Here is an 18,681-nt window from a genome sequence, read left to right on the forward strand (position 1 = left end):
TATTCTTCTTGGGACTTTTCCATGCCCGTGATGGTCCGAGAATTCGAGAATAGCTTCGAGTGGTTGGGTAGTGAAGCTGGTCGAGACTGAACCCCGCGAGCCTTCTGCGAGGCGAACAGTGGAGATTGTCGAGTCATCATGTTTGCAAATCCTTTGAGAAACCCTGACGTCTCGAACTTTAAGAGGAAAACACCGGGAGAGGATATCGATATAGGCTGGGGATTTTCATCTAATGATTGGCGGTAATGCCTGGCACGTTTATGATCCTCTTGAAATGAGTTTTATGTCTGCAGGACTTGGGATACAAGTACCAACGAATCAATCATGCAGCTTTTCCAATGTGAGGATCCATGACTGCAGCTGCAGCTTCAGTTTAGAGTCGTCTCCTGAGTCGTCTCCTGAGTCCGACATCAAATTGACTGTGCATTCTCGTCCTCAGGGTCCCCATCAGCCAATATCATCAAGCCTTCTTTGAAGAGAACACCGCTCAACAAGGTTACTGGCTGCTCGGAGCCAGTAGGCTTGTTGACATTGACAAGTCTCCGTAGCTTCTCTTAGTCGATGATCCGGGTCGGTTCCGTGAGGTGCAACCAAGATCAACTTCGCGAGACAATGTTGTGGCACTCTGCCATTCGATAGGGGAATCTCACCTGTGCTTCTCCTTTCATGAATGGCGTCGTATCACCCGAAGGCCAACTTGCTCTGGCCCTTCTCTGGCTTTTCTCTTGCAGTCTTCTTCTTGTTCGTGTTCGTCCCAGATTTCTTGTTGGTCTTTGAGGTGGTAGTGGCTTGGAGTTGGTGGGAAAGTTGCCCCTTCTCCTCATCTTGGAGATCTTTTGCGAAATGCCAGTCTTGGTGGCTGTCCACATTGGCGGGTTCTATGGCCCGATTGCAACGGGTGCATATATAATCAGTAATCTGCTGTTGATGAAGGGCCGATGTGCCGGCTGAGAGCAGATTGTTCTCTTGCTGGAATTCGGTCGCCTCGTTAATGTAGGGCGAGGCCGCCATTTCAAATTCGTCCCTATCTGCACTTCCTGCTTCAGCCGAAGGAGAATTGCCGAGTAAGCCATGAGCGCCAAAATCATCATCGTGTTCCCCTGTGCTGTCCGGTTTGCCAAAGAATTTCTGAATGCCTGTCGTGCCTTCGAGGCGCCGTCGTTTCTCTGACCTCTCTTGACCTGTCGCAGTCCTGCTCGACTCCCGTGCACTTGAACTCGTTGCTTTGGCCGCTTCACCCTTCACCAAGAATGCCCCGATGCCCAAATTGCCCTGAATACCATCCTCAAATCCACCCACGCTGAGACTGATGTTCGAGCAAGGCCAGACTCTTCCTTCCAGTATGATCTGGCTCAGGAGATTTTTGGCGAGTTCAAATAGTGCCGTCTCATCTATCTTTTTCCCAAGGGAGATGGGAGCCTGACGAGATTTCATTTGACCCCCATGACGAAAATGTAGAGTCAAGGTCTTTGGTCTTCTCTTGTTCTCCAACACACCCTCCTCCACCAATCGGGAGTAGATGTCCGCTGCAAATATCCGGAGCCATCGATGGGCTTGCTCGGGCGTGTTGATGCTGGGACGGAAACTCTTTGCAGAAAGCATGGATTTGATCTGAGTACGAGAGTTGACCTCGCTCGAATCAATTCCTCGGATGATTTGGAACACCCACGTGCCCGTATCGTCCCCAAGTTTCTGTTTCAGCTGTTCCACGGGAACTTCTAGCAAATCTTTGACCGTATCTGTATTGAATGCTGAAGTGATCTGGTCTCCGAGCTTGCCTCCTAGACCTCGGATTTTGGTAAACTTGGAGTCTGAGAGGAACATTTGGACAGCCCTGTTTCGAATGACGGTCTGTTGGTTTGGCTTCTTGTGTGCCGATCCAAGCTTCGCCAGCATCTTGTTCTGTGCGATGCCCCCTGAGCAAGTGTATTTCAGCTGCTTTCTCACGGCCGCTCTGACATCCCGGACAATCTCAGAGCCAATCAGAATGGCTACGTCGTCCCAGTCTGGATCGTCCTCTTCAGTTTCGTCGACATCCAGATCAACCAGAGCGTCTGCTTGCCAGTCTAATGCTGTCGTTGGAGGAAGCGGTAGACATTCCGTTGGGTCATCATAAGGTGGCGGCCTACTCAACTGAGGGTAACGCTCCAGCAATATTGAGTGAACCTGGGCTGAGAGATCCATAAAGACCTCATCGATGCTAGCCTTTTCCACCTTCTGCAAGTGTGCAGGCAGAGTGTCTTTTATACACGAAAGGATTTGACGAGACTTCAAGCGGTACGGGTCTAGAGAGACCTTGTGCGTTGCAATATTTTTTGCGGCGTCATCATGGTATGCCCATTTCTCTTCGCCCTCTTTCCACGTTGCAACATGTTGCATGATCAAATTTGGACAGAGCTTCTTTGCCTCGGCAATATTGACATGTCGACTGAGACCAAATTTTCGTGAAGGATAATTTATGGCTATGAGGCCTTGCCTAGACTCCTTAGATACTGCTACCAGAGATAAGGATGGAGTAATACCATTGCTGGACAGCCAAAGGCTGGTCTTCTGGCACGCCCAGCCGCACCATTTCACACTGTGCGTAGAAGGCATCGAGATCCACATGAGCGATTACCCGTAATGGACAGTTGGTAGAAGATGCAGCCAGAAGTGCCAATTGCTTATACGTGAATCTCGACTTCCTTCGAAGGGCGCCTCCGCCTGCAGACATCGGAGAGGAAGGTTGAAAGGGCTGGGAGGAGGACATAGCTTCTTGCGGGAAGTCCGGAGGCTGAGGTTATCGAGGAAGGCTATCGAGGAAGAGCGACAGGCAAATCGCGACCATCATCATAAAACCGTCGACTGTAAGTGTTGCGCATAGCTATTTGGATATCCGCGATGGAGGATCCATATTCTGGCTCGGCATCCAAATGTTGATTGTCCTGGTAATTTTTCTGGTTATTGGGCAGACGCGTTCGGCAGACGTGCACAGGCGGTTCGCGTCAAATCCTCGGCTCCGCAAACGCTGGAGGTAGCTCACTTGTAGAGAGTATTGATGTCGTCTACAAAGCCCCCTCAAAACGGTCATATATTGATTAGATAGTTCAATTCATATCTTCCCTATTCAATTGCAAATTCAATTCCTTATCAGACATATTACAAGTTTTAAAACTTACCCACGATGACCTTTCTGTCAACACTCCGCAATCCAGCTTTCCTCGCCACTCTTTCTGGACTAGTAGGAAGTACCTATCTTCTTCGATCCCATATGATTGAGCTCTCTGAAGACCACGAGGCAAGAATTGTATGTCACATGTCGTCCCTTTAATCAATCAGTAATATGATCAGCATTCGTAATGGCATATCGACAGCAGCTATCTCCGCAACCAGGCGGTTGCAAACGGGACGGCTGCAGGTGATGCAGCAGGCAGAGCAAGCTTCAGAACAGATGATTGGTGCTGCCTGCTGAGCGGTGATCGATCGAGGTCGGTGGCTTACCCTCAAGTGAGGGAATTGTTTCTCAATTGTCATGCGGCCCGTTGACTGAAACATTATGATGGGTGACAGGATGAACTGGAGGGCACCCTTAGAGGTTACACTAGTCTCATAGAAGAAGCGCTTAATAGGCTAGAGGGCAAAGCAACAGAAGCTGATCAACGAAAGAAAATATAATGTCTTCGTCTCAGTTTTGAAATCTCAGAGCCCACGTGCTGATGGTCTGCAGGAACGAATAGTATGGGAAAAGACAAAAGGATGAAAAGAAAAACAGTTAGAACCATACCGTCTCGCATGGACCCCCACCGCATAATGATAGGTGCGGATTGCCCGTGGCGGTTTGGAACCGCGGGAGGGGGGGCCCGCGATGCACAATCACTGCCTTCAATATGCAGGTCATCACATCGGGTGTGGTTGGCTGTCTGAATTCGTACCCACCTTCCGAGTCAGCCTCTTGATGAGACGATTGTGAGGAAAGGTGGGCATAGTTAGTCCATGAAGTCCGAGACGTGGATATCTTATATGGTCCCTTTCCCTCTTGCTAGTGCTAGTGATCTTGCAAGAAAGTGCCGTACATGCAATGAAATCGGTTTTCAGATCGCCATAGCCCCAACTTGAAGGCCCCAACTACGAACGTGCCACCAATTGCGACCTGTATCAATTTACCCCGCTGATGTTGCCTCCTTGAAGCTCTTCTTGAGGACTGCAAACCCTCGTCAGCACTCCAGACATGAAAAATCTCCAGGGCCAACGCTCGAAGGCTAGAGATAAAAGAAATATGCAAAGAGAGGAGGATACGGCCGGGCTGTGGGAGTTCATTCTCACATCGATGCTTGGTATAAGCCGAGAGCGATGTATATCAGCATGACGCAGGATTTGGGCGTGCTATGGGCGTGGGCCGAGAGCTTATAAAGCTTTCGACTTAGTAGTGTACTATCCCTCTTTTTATCGCCCATTCCCAGGTGGGGTCATCATCATCTGACCCAGATTGGGTTGCAAGAAGCTAAATCCGTGGCAGAAGATTGGGCAATGAAAGAATCCGGGTTCATGAACACCCAACGAGGCTGCACCAGACGTCCTCGAGAATGACCACATGTCGTCAAGCTCGGTCTCCCTGACCGATGACACTATTGCGGCTCAATTATCGGTCTTGGAAACCAGCTTATTCCCCTGCGAGGACAAAGGCGCCGGCGGTTACCGACGTGTGGGAAGGTCATTTGGACTCCCGGCGGTATCGGCGCGCGCCCTGGATCACAACACGACTCTAGGAGCACCATTTCAAGTCGAACAACATATTCATTTTCACCGAAGTCTTCCGGTGGCCACTGTTGTTGGTTCTCCGTATGACTTCGGTTCACCAAAATGCGTGATGTTGTTCTGGCGAACCCCCCTGAACAACAGCCTCACCAGCGAAGAGCACCACAATGTATCCACAAAGATCGCCCAGCTTGGTCATTATTCTCGAATGGAGTCAGGTAATGGGTGGCAGTGCTATCTTCACAACTACACGTGTTGACCGCAACACGAAGTTGTTCTTTCCGCACAAACAGCTTCTTCCCCTTGGAAAGGCGCAAGATCTCATATGGAATCGGGTTGCCTCACGCTTCCTAGCAGCGGTCCTACGCCTCGAACCATACAGCGAGCGAGCTAGGTCGCATTGCCCGAAAGAGCCATCTCCGGCTTCCTAAACAGCCCCTGTCTCGACAACCAAAGTCATGCGCCACAAACTGGACCATAGAAGCTCACGATATCTTGGACGGGGCGCGAGAACATGCATTGCAATGCCTTCAGATGCCACTCAACTTCGAATAAGCAGCTCTCCAGCAAAGAGCGCGTTGACCTGGGCAGCGAAGCAGAACCCTTCTTCTCAACCGCCCTGCACCTAATCTGCCAGGCTTCGTGGGTTTTGCTGGTAAAAAGTATAAGATAGAACGCCTGCGGCTATGCTCTTGGGCCAGCAGAAGTATCCGGGTCTCTGTCTGGACTACTTTTCCTCGACCGACTACCACTAAGTCAACCGTACGCCGTCATCGCTGGTTCATTGGCAAGATGTAGAGTATCTTCGGGGGCGCACTGCCCCGAGGGAGATGGCTCCCAAATATCCAAAGAGCACTGCTCACGCCTCAAGAGGGCGAGCAGACTGCGCTCGAGGAGCATCTCTTAAACTTCTGAAAAAGTATATGAACTCAGCAACTTCCTAGGGAAACTCTCAGCAGACAACAAGCGCGAACAACAGCACCACCAGCACAGGTCTTTCATCTCTTCCCGCTCTTGTACGTCGACTTTCTTTCTTTGCAGACTTCTTCGAGTTCACCATCTTCGCTCAACACTTAATCCGTGCCTCGGATACAGCATATCATTCCACGAACAGACCGCTTTCAAAATAAAGAGGTATGAGAAAGCTTCCCCTTCCCCTTCCTTTCTGCTGAATGTTGGCTGAAGAACTTATAGTCTCGACATGCCGCGCATTCGGACTGGCACGCCAGAAACGACAACTTGGTGGAGGTGTTGCCAAGAAACGTGCGAGCACCGCGAAGTCAACAACGAGGCATGGGGCACAACCTGCCCGGACTGTAGCCATGAGAAATGTGAGGATTGTGAGGAAAACATCACTCCTTCAGCCAGCTCAACACAACAAAACATCCGCCGCCGACATCGATGCGAGACCACAAAGTACGCACGACATGCGAGACAGCCAAATACAGCCAACTACGCACGACCTAGCAACACGGGATGGTGGATCTGTTGCAAGGATAGGCGGGAGGTGAATCCCAAATTATGGGGAGACGAATGTCCCGATGATCAGCACCAAAAGTGTTCTGAATGCCGAACACTTTCATGAATAGGATGAATTGACGGATCGTTTGGTTCGTTCGGCGGTCCTCTTGACAGTCAGTATCAAGAAAAGGCTTTGAGAAAGGTCTGGTGTGGCCCTTGGCGCGTATGCTTTGGTGGACGTCGTTGTTAGTTTGATTTTGCCTGTCATTTTCCCTTCTTTCTTTGATTCCTTCACTTGAAACTTTACGGCCTCGTTTCATTCCTTGATGGTGGTTGACTTGTCGGTTCGAGTCTTGGTGGAAGGCACTGCTTCGATTCTTTTGTCATTATTCTCTTCGATTCATGTTTCATCCTTGACTACGACGCCCGTTTTCCTTTTGGTTCGTGGTTCGGATTCTTGCGGTTATGCTTCTAGTTTCTCTTTCATAGACTCCGCTTCATGTCCATCTTCTTATATTTGCTCAACCATTTGCCTTGCCTCTAGGTGGTTAGACTTGTTTGTGCTTGGAAGAACATGGGATGAGAGGCGTTCATAGATCATTCGTTACTCGTTCATAGACCATTCGTTAGTTGCCCGCTTTTCAATATCAGGTCGTTTCCTAGAACTCATGGACCGACCCATGTTTCATAACCATTCTTGCACTTGGACGTGACCGAAACCGTATGACCATAGCTGAAGTTGTCTTAGGTAAAAGAGCTAGGCAGAACCGTTCGTGTCTCGCCCAAACATGATCGGTGACCCAGCGTTAAGCTTCCTTGGACTTCTATGGTTTGTGCCTTCCGCAGTCCGATGGTTCTCTGGATGTCCTTTGCCTTGATATGCTTCCCATCATTGTCCCACACACTTATGTCCACGAAATATTTCACGGTGCTGAGACGCATCTAGTGATCCGCGAGTATACCCAGACCTTGTTGCCATCCTGAATGACTTCCTTGATATTCATCTTGGATTCCGGCGCAGATCAAAGAAATTGCACCCATCCCGCCGCGAAGGCGTCTGCATCCTCGACTGCAGGGATATTATGGTATGCCGTCAAGGAGAGTGAAAATATGCTGCGCCTTTCGAAATATCCTTCTTGTTGCACCAGGTTGACAAGCCAATCGCGTGTGCCTTGAGGGCTTGCAGGGTAGGCATGATATCGATTGATGCTGCGGGCTCGAGTTCAACTTCGTTGATGGTTCGATCGAGTGTTTCTTTGTCTGATGCTGAGCTGATGGTGGTAAGTTGGGCTTCATTTGTGCTTCTTGAGGAACCCTCATCCACGGGCATATCGGGGGCTCTACCTGCGAAGTTTCGCAAGTGCTCTGCCATTTCGTTAAAGTCGGAAAGTTTTCCATCCATTCTTGCTTGGCGTTTACGGCGACATGTTTACGTTGGTTGGCGTGGTCGGACTCTGCCCTCGCTTCGGAAGTAGTCAGGGGAAGAGCTAACCATGTCACGTGTAGTAGAAACCCCAATCCAATTCAGATCCTGGTAACCGTAGAGCTGCTTTATACCAGTAAAATTCCAAAGATTCGGGCTGGAGCAACATGGACACCGAGAAGATCTTAAGCCACGGATTTGGTAAGTCGGAGAGCTTGTTCATCGGAGTGTGAATGAGGATGGGATTGAAAGGTTCAACAAATAGGCTGGCTATTTCGAAGCATTCAGGTTCTTGGAGATGATGGTGGAGAAAACATAGGGGGAAGATTCTGCTTTTGGCTATGGGTCGAGCCCCTAATTCGTCCTAGAAAGCTGGCCATGGAACAACGGCTCAGCGAAAGGAAGTCGGCCATTCGACTGAAAGTGTACGTTGCTGCTTAAGTCTATGCAATGTTACTCTTTTGTGTACAAGTCGTCTCGAGCTTTCCGGCAGCCCTCCAATTATCTATGAATCGCCAACCAACTCTACCCTTCGCACCCATGACCAGCAGCTTTGGAATGCCAGCTCATTATGACATGTCATTAAAATATATCTCAACCGGCGGGTGCATGACTCGCTTCCCTAAGGCCGCTGTCCAATCTCTTCAAGCTCTACGTAGGACAAGAAAACAGCGGTAGCGTAACACAGTCACGAAACTCTTGTTGGGACAGATTGGAGACAAGACTCGCAACATGGGCAGCGACGTTTATCACAAAATCCCCGATTCTCAACTAGATTTCGCCTATTTCAAGTTGGCTGTGGGGACGTTGAGAGGTTGTTGATATTTTGCAACGGAATCGAACGATTTGGTTGACTTGAGATGACATCCGGATCCCTGGTTTCCGCACCTGCATCAGAAGTGCCTTCGCTGGTCCTCCTCTGGTGCGTTCGCTTCCTTCTCTTCCGGCGACGTGATTTATCCGTTTCTCGAGATGGTGTGAAACCAACAGATGATTTCAAAAGATTCACACCAGGACCCATTGCATATTGGCTCTCGGCATCCTCATGGTCGCAACACGGACTTCTTCGTATGGGAAGAAACCAGTCCAGCAAGCCCGTTCCCATGACAGTCTTGAAATTCAGAAGCCGACTTCCAAGGTCCCAAGGGTTTTCGCCAACCTCCAGCATTGGCAGTACGGCAAAAGTTCGTGTAGCTTGGAGATCTCTCTCAGAAGGTCGTTCTTTTGTACAAGCGTTTTGTTGAGCTGCTGTCGGCGCGGTCGGCTCTGCTAGACGAGGGCCTCCGTTTGCTTCTAAGGAGTCCTCATTTAAAGAGGTACTTTCTGGTCCTCGTGTCGGTGCTTCAGACCTATTGCCAATGTCTTCCGAAAGAGGCCCAGGGGGTTTTCCAATTGGTTCTAAATGCTGTGTGTGAGAATAGATCTTGGTCCTTGGCATATCTGCTGGCTGGTAGTAGTCGGGATTTGGAGGAATTCCCACATCTAGTGGATACGTTATCTCTTTGTAATATGGTTGAACAGCTGCATCAATTCTTGCTCGAACCAATTCTATTCGGCGGGGTTTCAAAACAGCCAAGACGTGAACGGCGCTTTTTGCACCAAGTTTTTCGACTTGTGTATAGTTATCCATGGCCAAGTCGATAGAAGTGACAGTCATTCCAAAAGTAAACAGGCCAAAGAAAGTAGACCTAGCAACACAACGTTAGAGAGCGATGGAATTGCCGAAAGTGGACGTACAGTCCAAGAACCGCAACAAATTGAGGGTTAAGAGTTTCATCCTAAGTCATGTACAGTCAGCTAATAAGGGTCAAGTTGGGGAATAAGTGTGACGCGAGGAGATTTGATGACGCGAAGGGTGTGAGGGGTCCAACAAACCTCTGCTTGTTTCTGCTTCGCAACGTAGATCGCCATAACGACTAGGACATGAATGCAGTACAGCGCTGTGTAGCCAGTAAATTGGATGAAGAATTTGAAGTTGTTCTCCCCGACAGCCCCTCCAACCCTGCAAAAGCATGTTAGGCGGTCCCAAGAGCTTGCAGACGTGATAAGCTTAAGGCAGCAAAACATACCAAGGGCAGAAGTGGTCCATCTTTCTTATACAGCGCCCACAATCACTACTGTGATGCGCACGGTCAGGCTTCCAATTCGCACAATAGGGGCACCACTTGGGCTTCCCGTCCATGTCGCAAACAAACACATCCTTCGTATAGAAGAGCTCCAACCCCGGCGAGTCCGGGTCATTGTCGGAGCCTGCAACAACGCCCGAAGTCTCCCTGCCCGCAGGCACGCCAGCATTATATTCGACGCCGCCAATGCCACTCTTGTCCGAGCTGGCCTTGCTTCCAGCCCTCTCTTGCTTTCGTTCTTGTAGTGCTCGAGGTCCGAGAGGAACATAGGGAGGTTCGAAGACGGTAATGTAAACTAGCCGGAAGAAGCAGATTGACATGAGTAGGAAGAGCACAAAGTATATGACAAGAATGGGGATTGCCGCGGCATGGTCAAAATGTTTGATTAGGAGGTAATTGACTATAGTGCAAAGTCAGCCGCTAGTTCAGCATTATCACCGAATGCCTTACCGCATAGAAGAGCTACAACAACGTAGGTGGCGTATCCAACAACGCCGGCCAGAATGATGGGTATTATTCTCGCCGTCCAAAGATTAATTGCGACCCTGTTGACCTCGACCTTGCTCTGCATCTTGGCCAATCCATAAGGCTCACTGCTGTGAATGCAATTCCTGCTCCAAAAATATGAATAGAAACTGCTCGTAGTAATACTACTAGTTAGCAATTGTCATCGAACCATAATTGAATCTGGAGATGTTAGTTGTCAGCATGGAGAGGAACAGAAGGATCGCGCTTGTCGTCGCGCTTTCTCAGTTTCTCTGGTCCGTGCGAGAGCCTCGACACGGAGTGACGGAGCCCGATTTACGGCTCTGCCTCGTCCAGACACTACTGAGAAGTTTGCTCTCAGCTCCCCATCGGCAGGATCAATAGCTTCAATTGGGATGACTCTTTCATCGAAAAGTTTGCCAGTTTCGGAAGTACATCCGCAATTGTCATGCGCCTCAGTGGTCGCAGTCTCGAAGAAGATTCAATTTCTAAGTAGTGGCGAAGCATAGCTTCTAGAATATGCGAATTCCTCTGTGTAGGGGCTATTTAAGATCTTCTTTCCCAGAGAGCCTCGATCCTTCACCTCAAATTCGAAATGCCTAGCAACTTCAAGGAATTATGAAAGTTGTTGAGGGCGGTTCAGAGGCTGGGACTCGGGGACAAATAAATTCAGCTGTCTGCGTTGCCCTCTCAATGAGAAATTCGCCCCTACGTAACGCCCGATTGGAGCAAGCGCAGGACTCTAATGCCTGGTGTGGCTTCCTCAATGGTTGACGTTGGATGTCTTGCCTCTGCGCTTTTGGTATGGCAGAGATTGCTTCTCGGCGTACAGAGCCAACCTCCTGCCTGGCCCACTTTCCCAGGAAAGCCCTCTAACAGCACTATTCCGGACCCGGAGATATGCGGCACGGCAGAGTTTGCGGCTCTGGCAGCAAACAATTTTTTCCTGGGCCTCGAGGCGGTCCTCTTTGGTCCCAAGAAAGTCCTGTTTCCCGTTGCCCTACTTGTCTACACCCTCTATCCCAGACACTTGTCTTCCCAAGTAGGCAGCAATTGAACCAGAGAATGTTGTTCTTGATCAATAAAATAAGACGGGTATAGCCACCAGCGGCCAGATGACCAGCTGAGATGAAATAGGCCGGGTATGCTCAGAAGCGATGTGCGGCTGAATGAGGCTCAAAGGATGGAAGAAAATCCTTCCTTAAGAATGACCGGAGCTTTGGGGAAAACCAGAAACGCTCCGACGTATGCTAACTTCTGTTTCGGTCAACGATCCAATCATTCATAATGAAGCTGAAGTCGATGGCGTCCCAAGACGGCCTTGTACAGTATTACTGGTGCACAATTTTGGAGTCTCGCCCTCGGTCAACAACGAGGCAAAACCTCCTTCAATGTTCTTAAGGCTCACTGTGCTCCCATCTCACTCGGTTTCCAAGGACGGCGGACTGATCAGCCTCCTTCATTCTTCTTTTCCGCCCCTTTTTGAAAGAGATTACCTGGGACCGCCTTGGGGACAGCTGTTAGCCGCCCTCGATTTGTCTTCCAACCCCTCTTGGAACATGCGGCCGAGGAGAAGCTACCCCTTTGTCTCACGGTGAGCCTAAGATCAAAATGCTTTGCCCCCAGGGCTCCTCTTCGCCCTCAAGTTGGGGCTATAACTGCTTCCACTTCCGGAGCAGGGCACTCTCCATCAGCTTCTATATAAAGGGGGTGCGGCCCTCTTCATTTGACCATGATTTCTCGGACCAGTCTTCAAATAACGACTTCTACTCTCCTGGCCTTGGGATATACTCTACAGGGTGCTTCCTAGTTTGGCTGAGCTCTACTTTGGCAAAACTGTATGCCAGATTTTCGAACTTGGTATTGCGGCTGGTGCGGACACGGGTATGTACTCACCTAAAATGATCAATCTACAGTGGTGACCAGGAACTGGACTTACGCATTTATATAGACCCCACTCTCTTGTGTTGGATGAATATTGCACCTGCTGCTATCGACGAAAGGATGCCAGTGCAACGCTTGAATCAGGTGGGCGACGCTACCCTCCGCCGAGAGAGCCCGTCCCTTCCTTCAAGTCTGAACCCAATACTGGAAGTAGAAGAAGAAAACGTCGATGACCTGCCGAGGACAACGATGCCGACTCCGTCAAGTCAACAATGGGGTCCAGAACATGCCCCGAGGAAGCGAAGATATATGTGGTTCTGCTGTCAATGCGGTGACGGACCCAGCGACTCTGAATACGTTTCAAATTGTACGGAATGCTATCATCGTCGATGTGGTACATGTTCGGTCAAGAATAAGAGGGCAGAAGCTATAATTGCACCAAACTAGGTGGGCATAATTGCTCTGCATTATTCTCAGGTCAGTCAAGTACAAGAATGGGAGCAGCAATTTAAAAGAGTCTCGCTAACGTACTGTCTCTTTAAGGCTTGTTTGCTGAAACTTTCCATGTCTGGAAATCAAATCAGCATTTAATATCGGCCCAAGTCAAAAGTTAAATGATATTTATGTGCAATCACATGACCTTCTTAGCTTGACGTTACCATACAGCCTTGGCTCCTGACAGATATTCAACGAACGTTATGAAAGATCTTAATTCATATCCTCAACAGCATCTGACCTCTCTTGCTGCGCAACCTCCAAGTCGAAATCCACGTGGGCCCGCACTGCTCGCATACCTACCTTAGTGAATCTTCTACAGCCTTGCGTCAGTTTACCTCATACATTGGGCAAACCTTCGACTGCGCCATGGTTGAGCATATAGCCTCGGTATCCGCCTATGGGGGCTGTGTTTGTTCGTGGCGAAGCGGAGCGTGCCTTCACCGAGTCTGATGAGACTCTAATGCGGCTCTTCAAGCTCCAGGCAGACGTTTGTGGCCCTGGCAGTCTTGGAGCCCTCGGTGCCAATTGAGCGAATCAGTTTTCTACGTGATCCTTAAGCCGAGTTCCGTTCCTGCTCGTCCCAATGGCCGACACTCTTTCCGGGATTTCACGCAGAGCCGCAAAGATCTGGTACATCGGGACATCGCCCGCCTCTCGCTTCACCCGGGGTGTTGCGATTGGCCCGGAGAAGTGAGGCTCAACTGGTTCAAAAGTCCTGCAACAGTATTTTAGTCTCCTCGCCCTGCTCTTTCAGAATTCGGTTTATTTCTCGCGTTCACCGAACGTCCTTTTTTGTCCCTTCCACGAGTCGCGCTGGGCCCTGCGAGTCATCCCCATGATTAGCTCACTCACCGACAAATCTAGCCATGTGATTGCAATAGCTCTCTGGGCAGCGGCCATTCCGACCAGAGGTCCACCTCGATTGGGCTGTTGAACATCATGGTACAATTCGAGGGCGTTCACCGTTTACACAGCCATCCATTCTTCCTCAATTGCGTCCAAAGACTTCTCAGCTCCTTAAATTTGAGACCCTGGCGTCTATCCTCATCATCAGCCCCTTCTACTACCGGTCGGAGAGTACCTTGTGCAGTCGCCTGGATGCCAATCATCTCCGTTTGCCTACGAAGTGGGAGAAGGTGTTTCACACAAGCGTGGGCTTTTATCCCCCCCCTTGCTTTCAGGCTTTCGCCTCACCTCAGAAAGCTGAATAGGGGCTTAGCTATGATTCCCGGATATATAAATCTTCAGCTGCCGCTGAAGTCTGTGTTTCAACAGCTCCCTTCATTTCTTCAAAGCTCGATTCATTCTCTGCCTCCCGGCTTCAGCAACCCGTCAAATTTCTCTTAACAATCTTAATTATCACGAGGCGCTAGAATGCCGCAGCACGATTCGCATCACAGTGGCCATAGTCATAGTCGTAAGAAGAAAGAGGAGTACGTGTGGGAGTGGTTTTGGTCTTGCTGCAACTGTGGTTCTCATGCTGGATTGTCAACCACTATTCTTTTGGCATGCCCAGGGTGCGATCACATTCGTTGCGAATACTGTCCTATGGAAAGTGCGCAAATCTTGGTAAGTCGTTGATTGGGAGCGAAGGAAACTTCACTTCAAACTCGAGCCTTTACATGACGCTGACCACAGCAACAGAAATCACAACTCGTCACGCGAAAATGATGCAAGATATCAGACAATATAGGTTCTGGGGCCGGCGTCACAGGAGTTCGCGGAGGGAGGAATTTCGAGGGGGACGATGGTCTTCACTTGTTATATAGCTTGATGAGCTATGAGCACTTCTTCTTGGCACTCGTTTCTTTCATGCTTTTTGTTCCTTCTCGGTTTCAGCGGTCAAGTCCATCTTATAGACTAAACTTACATCCTCGCGGGGCGGTACCCACTACTGTTTTGTTTGTGTTTGGCTGGTGTTGGGGGTCGACCTGAGTTTAGCGAAGCGGCATTGCTGGCATTGCATTGATGATTTTGGAGCCTTTTTCTTAGAGTATACGCCTCGTTTAAATGAATTTTTATTTGCTACTGCCGTATAATTATGACAAAAATCCTTGTCTCCAACCAGCCAATCATTTCCTCAGCCCACGAAGAGAAGAGAGGTTCTCGCAAGCGAAGGCTCCCCTATCTTCCCCGTCTGTTTAAATTATTGCCTCACTCTCATTCTCATTACCCTCAGCCACGATGGCAGAATGGAGGTGCTTGCAAGCTGGGGCTCCCTATTTTGCCCTGTCTCCTAGGCTCTTACGCACAGTCATCGTTGAGAGAGCTCTGTCAGTATAAATGTGCCTGCCCCCATCCCAATTAATCAGTCTCTTATTATACAACTATCTCGCCTGTTTTGGCTTCACACAAAGTTGGCCCCGCAACTCTTTTCATTCAGATCAAGCTGCCCTAAGCTTCCATCATGGCACCTCGTGAGGACAAACACCACCATAGCGGTCACAGCAAACATCACGGTAGCAGCCACAGGAAAGATAGCAACAGCACTAGCAAACATGGAAGCAAGCCGCAAGAAAAACCCCAGGAATTATGGTTCTGCCATATGTGTGGTGACGGCCCGATGTCCACCAAAATAATTCCCGCCTGCCCACAGGTCAATTGTGCCCACTGGCGCTGCACAGACTGCCCAGTGGAGTACTATAAGAGATGATACGCTTAGGTATATTCTTCTTGGATTTGAAATTTTGGAAGTCCTTTGTTCTGATCAGAATCTTTTAGATCAAAGTTACGAGTTCGATTTCTATCTCAACTCCAAGAAGGCTTACAACAAACGGGATATATGACAAGGGGTCCGGCGCGTTTGAAGTGGTAACTTGAGCTTTGGGGGGTGTTGGCGGTATTAATTTCATGTATCTTTTCTTTCTGGTTTGGATTTGCTTCTTGTGCATTGTTCTTTAACCAGGTTTCATTGTTCGCACGGCATGTGGTAATTTAGACCAACGCACCAGCAGTCCGCAAGGAGAGATACCCAATTCTGTGTTCTGTGCTGCATTTAGCTTGATGTTGGCTGGTGCTTTAAGATTACTGGGCATCTTTCAGAATATGCATTTACGAATTAGATAGTATTAGATAGCATTTTCTTAAACTATACATCCTCGGTCAACTAGAACCAAATTGATGCTTGTCTCGGTGACAAACAACAAACACTATTGTTTTATGCGTAAATTTCCAATCACGAATGCTCGGTGACCTATCTGACGATGGTGTTGTGTTCCAAGAGGTTGCAAAGCGCCTTTTACTTGAAAGACGTTGAAGACTGACCAATAGGGTCCAAGGTAGAAATGTCTCAGATCCAATAATTTGCCTCACGCTCAAACCAAGCCACGGGCGATTTCAGATCCCAAAAACGCCCAGAACGGCAGACTCAGACTTAATCCCACTGGTTTCAGAAGGGAAATTGCCATGAACTTGGCCAGAAGTCCCCTGTGTATGGCGTACACCGCCCAGGCACCTTGGTTCTAAGCTTCTGGAACACGGACATTCGAACAACCCCGCCTTGCACAGATCTGAAGATTTGGCGTCTCTGCAAGCCTTGCCAGGGCTTCGGTTCTATAATACCACCTCAACCGTCATGCCCTTCGGACTGCCCGTGGCAGTACACACAGCTCACCGACGTTGTGGGTCCTCAAACGCAGCGCGGCAAGGTGTATTGAAGCCGGTGACTGTCTAACACGGGGGCGCCGTACCACGAGGGCAACGACGTCGAGTCGCTCACCTTCTCTTGGATCCACTTGCTCCAGAAAGCCTGTGGAAAGATCCCGCGCTCTCCCATCCCGCGCTAGAAGACGCCGAAAGAGTCCGGAAAGGGGCGGAGAGGAAACAAGCTTGAATCCCTTCCTTGATGGCGCCCTCGGTCTCAACACAGCTGAAAATTTCTCTTTGGAAGGGTTCCGTTCCTGAATCTGGCGTAGTGTTGTTGCCCCGTGTTTGCCTCACTATTACCAGCGAGGGCGGTTGCCAAACGAACAGGCAGCGATACCGAGAACTTTCGGCACTGCTTGCTGGGCAAACTGGTCTGTCTTAGCAAAAGAGCGGTGAGTGAAGGAAGACGTTGATTTAACACCGAGTAAAGGAGAAACGAAATGATAGAGTTGTTGATGTGACGTTGCGTGCAGCCTAACATACTTTTAGACTACAAATCATGTGACTAATCAGCCTCATTTGTGACCGACTAGAGTTCATCCGATATCAATGACGGTGACACGCCTACGCACGTCTTCAACAACCCAGCTTCGCTCGCGCCCTCCCCAAAAATACCCTCCACTTATTGATTCGTTCCTTTACGTCAGATGTATCCAGCTGCGCCCTCGACTCGTTCCAGGCGACCATATCCGGTACTCCGAAATTCGCAGCTCCTCGATGTACGAGTACCAGCTTCCTCAGGGCGGAGGCCGAGGATAGCCTTGCTGGACGGGTTTACCACCACATCTGCAACTCTTGTAACATGATGAGGATGATGGCCACGTGCCTCCGGATAGTCGTGATTCGACTCTCAAAGGGTTCCAAGGCCGCACGCCGCCTTGAACCGATCAAACCTGCAGCTCGGGCACACACCCGCCGGGTTGGTCACGCTCGTCCATTCGCAACAAAAAGTTATTAGCTGCTCATAAATCACATCTCATCTGCGTACAAACGGCAGACCTTATCGTGCTAGGCCGGACTCTTTATACTCTGGATCCTAATGGTACTCGTCAGCGTACAGGGCCAGGTGTCGACGTCGATACTTGTCATGCGGCATCCTTTAACTCGTTGACAGATCCAATTCGCCACTTCGTCCGATAACCCGAAACATGAACCAGTCAGATCAAATCTTGAAGCGAAGGGTGGGCGTCCTTTACCTATCAATATATCCGGAAAGGGACGGCCAGCACCGCAGGAGGCTTGAAACATAACGCATGCATCGGTACCTCACGATTTCGACTTATCAATAGGGCGTCAACGGAACCACACTTCGTTCTCCCAACATCTCCCTCGAGAGATAAGACCGATGCTTCCCGAGGGCTTCACCGAGGTGTAATTTCTTGCAGACTCTATTCTCTACCAGCCGAGAGTGCCGACGAGAGTTCTGCTGGTCCCTAGTTCCAAAGGATGAGACACGCTCCAGATTGTCATTAAAACTGGGCCTGTTTTGGCAAGGGGATATGTGCTCTACTTGAGTTCCCACCCCCAGGTGAAGCCGACGGAGTTGAACTGGGACACACCTCACATCCCTTGGGAGAAACCAATGATCTCGAAGAGAAAGAACACCGTTGACGCAACATTTCCATGAAGTAGCACAGACGTCGTCGATTGGTCATCCTGATGTCAGGCCCTTCTCAACAGCACATAGCGGCAGATTGACCCCTATTGGTGGGTACTCTTATGTAAGGACTTGTTTCTTTTTTCTCTCTCGTTTGATACCAGCCTCTCTCCAATACTATGAGACATGCAGAGTTCGAAAGGCTCAGGACCTGCCGTTCTTGAATGCAGTCCTCGACGAGCGTCTCAGGGTGCTCCCTATAATCAGCGCAGGTCATAGCCCCAGATATTCTTCCATCTGCTACCTCTACAAACAGCTCTCACGGGTATCAGCAGAGTCACCACCGAAACGACTGTCCTTAATAACTACACCATACCTCCTGATGTGATTGGTCATCACAGGGGTATTCTGCTTCCTGACTGACCTTCTGTTAGGTCGAACTTTTAGCTTTCCTCAGCAAAGATGCAAGACCCTGCTGTTCGGTCAGACGCCGTCGACTTTATCCCCAAACAATTGCTTGGGGAGTATAAAGGTGCTGAAATCGACCGCACTTGTTCACTTCCTTTAGTATTGGCTCCAGAGGTTGCATTGGCAAACAGTAGTTCTTCTGTCACAGTCGGGGAGGTTATATTTGCTAAGAAGGATAAGGTTTGCGATGAAGGAGATGCGTCTTATCCTTGCCACGCTCGTTCGAAGATACGAAGCGACGCTTGTCCCGGGGCAGCCGCATAGGAGGTTTTGGAGGATTGTTCCTGTTTTTAAACAAGGGTTTTATGATGTTAGAATTAGGCCACGGGTTTGATTTGTGCTGATTTGCAAATCGTCTA

The 18,681-nt window shown here is 49.5% G+C and overlaps 6 protein-coding genes across 6 annotated transcripts; 3 read left to right on the top strand and 3 right to left on the bottom strand.

The window, feature by feature from the left end:
• Positions 1-681: 681 nt before the first annotated feature.
• On the bottom strand, positions 682-2,749 carry K444DRAFT_641617 (DNA/RNA polymerase; the record flags this gene model as incomplete). Its single annotated transcript, XM_024884645.1, has 2 exons — positions 682-2,476; positions 2,523-2,749. 2 exons carry the CDS (start codon positions 2,747-2,749, stop codon positions 682-684), a joined length of 2,022 nt encoding a protein of 673 aa, XP_024740291.1.
• A 3,186-nt stretch (positions 2,750-5,935) lies between these two features.
• On the top strand, positions 5,936-6,319 carry K444DRAFT_627104 (uncharacterized protein; the record flags this gene model as incomplete). The annotated part of the gene is made up of 1 exon (XM_024882758.1): positions 5,936-6,319. One exon carries the CDS (start codon positions 5,936-5,938, stop codon positions 6,317-6,319), a length of 384 nt encoding a protein of 127 aa, XP_024740292.1.
• A 969-nt stretch (positions 6,320-7,288) lies between these two features.
• Positions 7,289-7,597, bottom strand: K444DRAFT_627105 (uncharacterized protein; the record flags this gene model as incomplete). The annotated part of the gene is made up of 1 exon (XM_024882759.1): positions 7,289-7,597. The coding sequence occupies one exon, from the start codon at positions 7,595-7,597 to the stop codon at positions 7,289-7,291; it is 309 nt and encodes a 102-aa protein (XP_024740293.1).
• A 343-nt stretch (positions 7,598-7,940) lies between these two features.
• Positions 7,941-10,435, bottom strand: K444DRAFT_610238 (zf-DHHC-domain-containing protein). Its single transcript, XM_024879710.1, has 5 exons — positions 10,195-10,435; positions 9,688-10,144; positions 9,494-9,620; positions 9,356-9,396; positions 7,941-9,306 (listed from the first exon to the last, which is right to left on the bottom strand). Exons 1-5 carry the CDS (start codon positions 10,313-10,315, stop codon positions 8,406-8,408), a joined length of 1,647 nt encoding a protein of 548 aa, XP_024740294.1. The 5' UTR covers positions 10,316-10,435; the 3' UTR covers positions 7,941-8,405.
• A 1,635-nt stretch (positions 10,436-12,070) lies between these two features.
• Positions 12,071-12,561, top strand: K444DRAFT_627107 (uncharacterized protein; the record flags this gene model as incomplete). The annotated part of the gene is made up of 2 exons (XM_024882760.1): positions 12,071-12,114; positions 12,147-12,561. The coding sequence occupies 2 exons, from the start codon at positions 12,071-12,073 to the stop codon at positions 12,559-12,561; spliced, it is 459 nt and encodes a 152-aa protein (XP_024740295.1).
• A 1,387-nt stretch (positions 12,562-13,948) lies between these two features.
• Positions 13,949-14,723, top strand: K444DRAFT_610242 (uncharacterized protein). Its single transcript, XM_024879711.1, has 2 exons — positions 13,949-14,181; positions 14,257-14,723. Exons 1-2 carry the CDS (start codon positions 13,987-13,989, stop codon positions 14,281-14,283), a joined length of 222 nt encoding a protein of 73 aa, XP_024740296.1. The 5' UTR covers positions 13,949-13,986; the 3' UTR covers positions 14,284-14,723.
• The last annotated feature ends 3,958 nt before the right edge of the window (positions 14,724-18,681 follow it).

This window comes from Hyaloscypha bicolor (assembly GCF_002865645.1).
Source record: "Hyaloscypha bicolor E unplaced genomic scaffold K444scaffold_52, whole genome shotgun sequence".
NCBI lineage: Eukaryota > Fungi > Ascomycota > Leotiomycetes > Helotiales > Hyaloscyphaceae > Hyaloscypha > Hyaloscypha bicolor.

What these genes read in the sequence shown, in the direction of transcription:
- K444DRAFT_610242 (XM_024879711.1), top strand. Translation starts at nt 13,987, where the DNA reads ATGCCGCAGCACGATTCGCATCACAGTGGCCATAGTCATAGTCGTAAG. An exon ending in TGGAAAGTGCGCAAATCTTG is followed by an intron (nt 14,182 to 14,256) that starts GTAAGTCGTTGA and finishes CCACAGCAACAG; the next exon opens with AAATCACAACTCGTCACGCG.
- K444DRAFT_610238 (XM_024879710.1), bottom strand. Translation starts at nt 10,315, where the DNA reads ATGCAGAGCAAGGTCGAGGTCAACAGGGTCGCAATTAATCTTTGGACG. An exon ending in ATGGACCACTTCTGCCCTTG is followed by an intron (nt 9,621 to 9,687) that starts GTATGTTTTGCT and finishes ATGCTTTTGCAG; the next exon opens with GGTTGGAGGGGCTGTCGGGG. An exon ending in CGAAGCAGAAACAAGCAGAG is followed by an intron (nt 9,397 to 9,493) that starts GTTTGTTGGACC and finishes TACATGACTTAG; the next exon opens with GATGAAACTCTTAACCCTCA.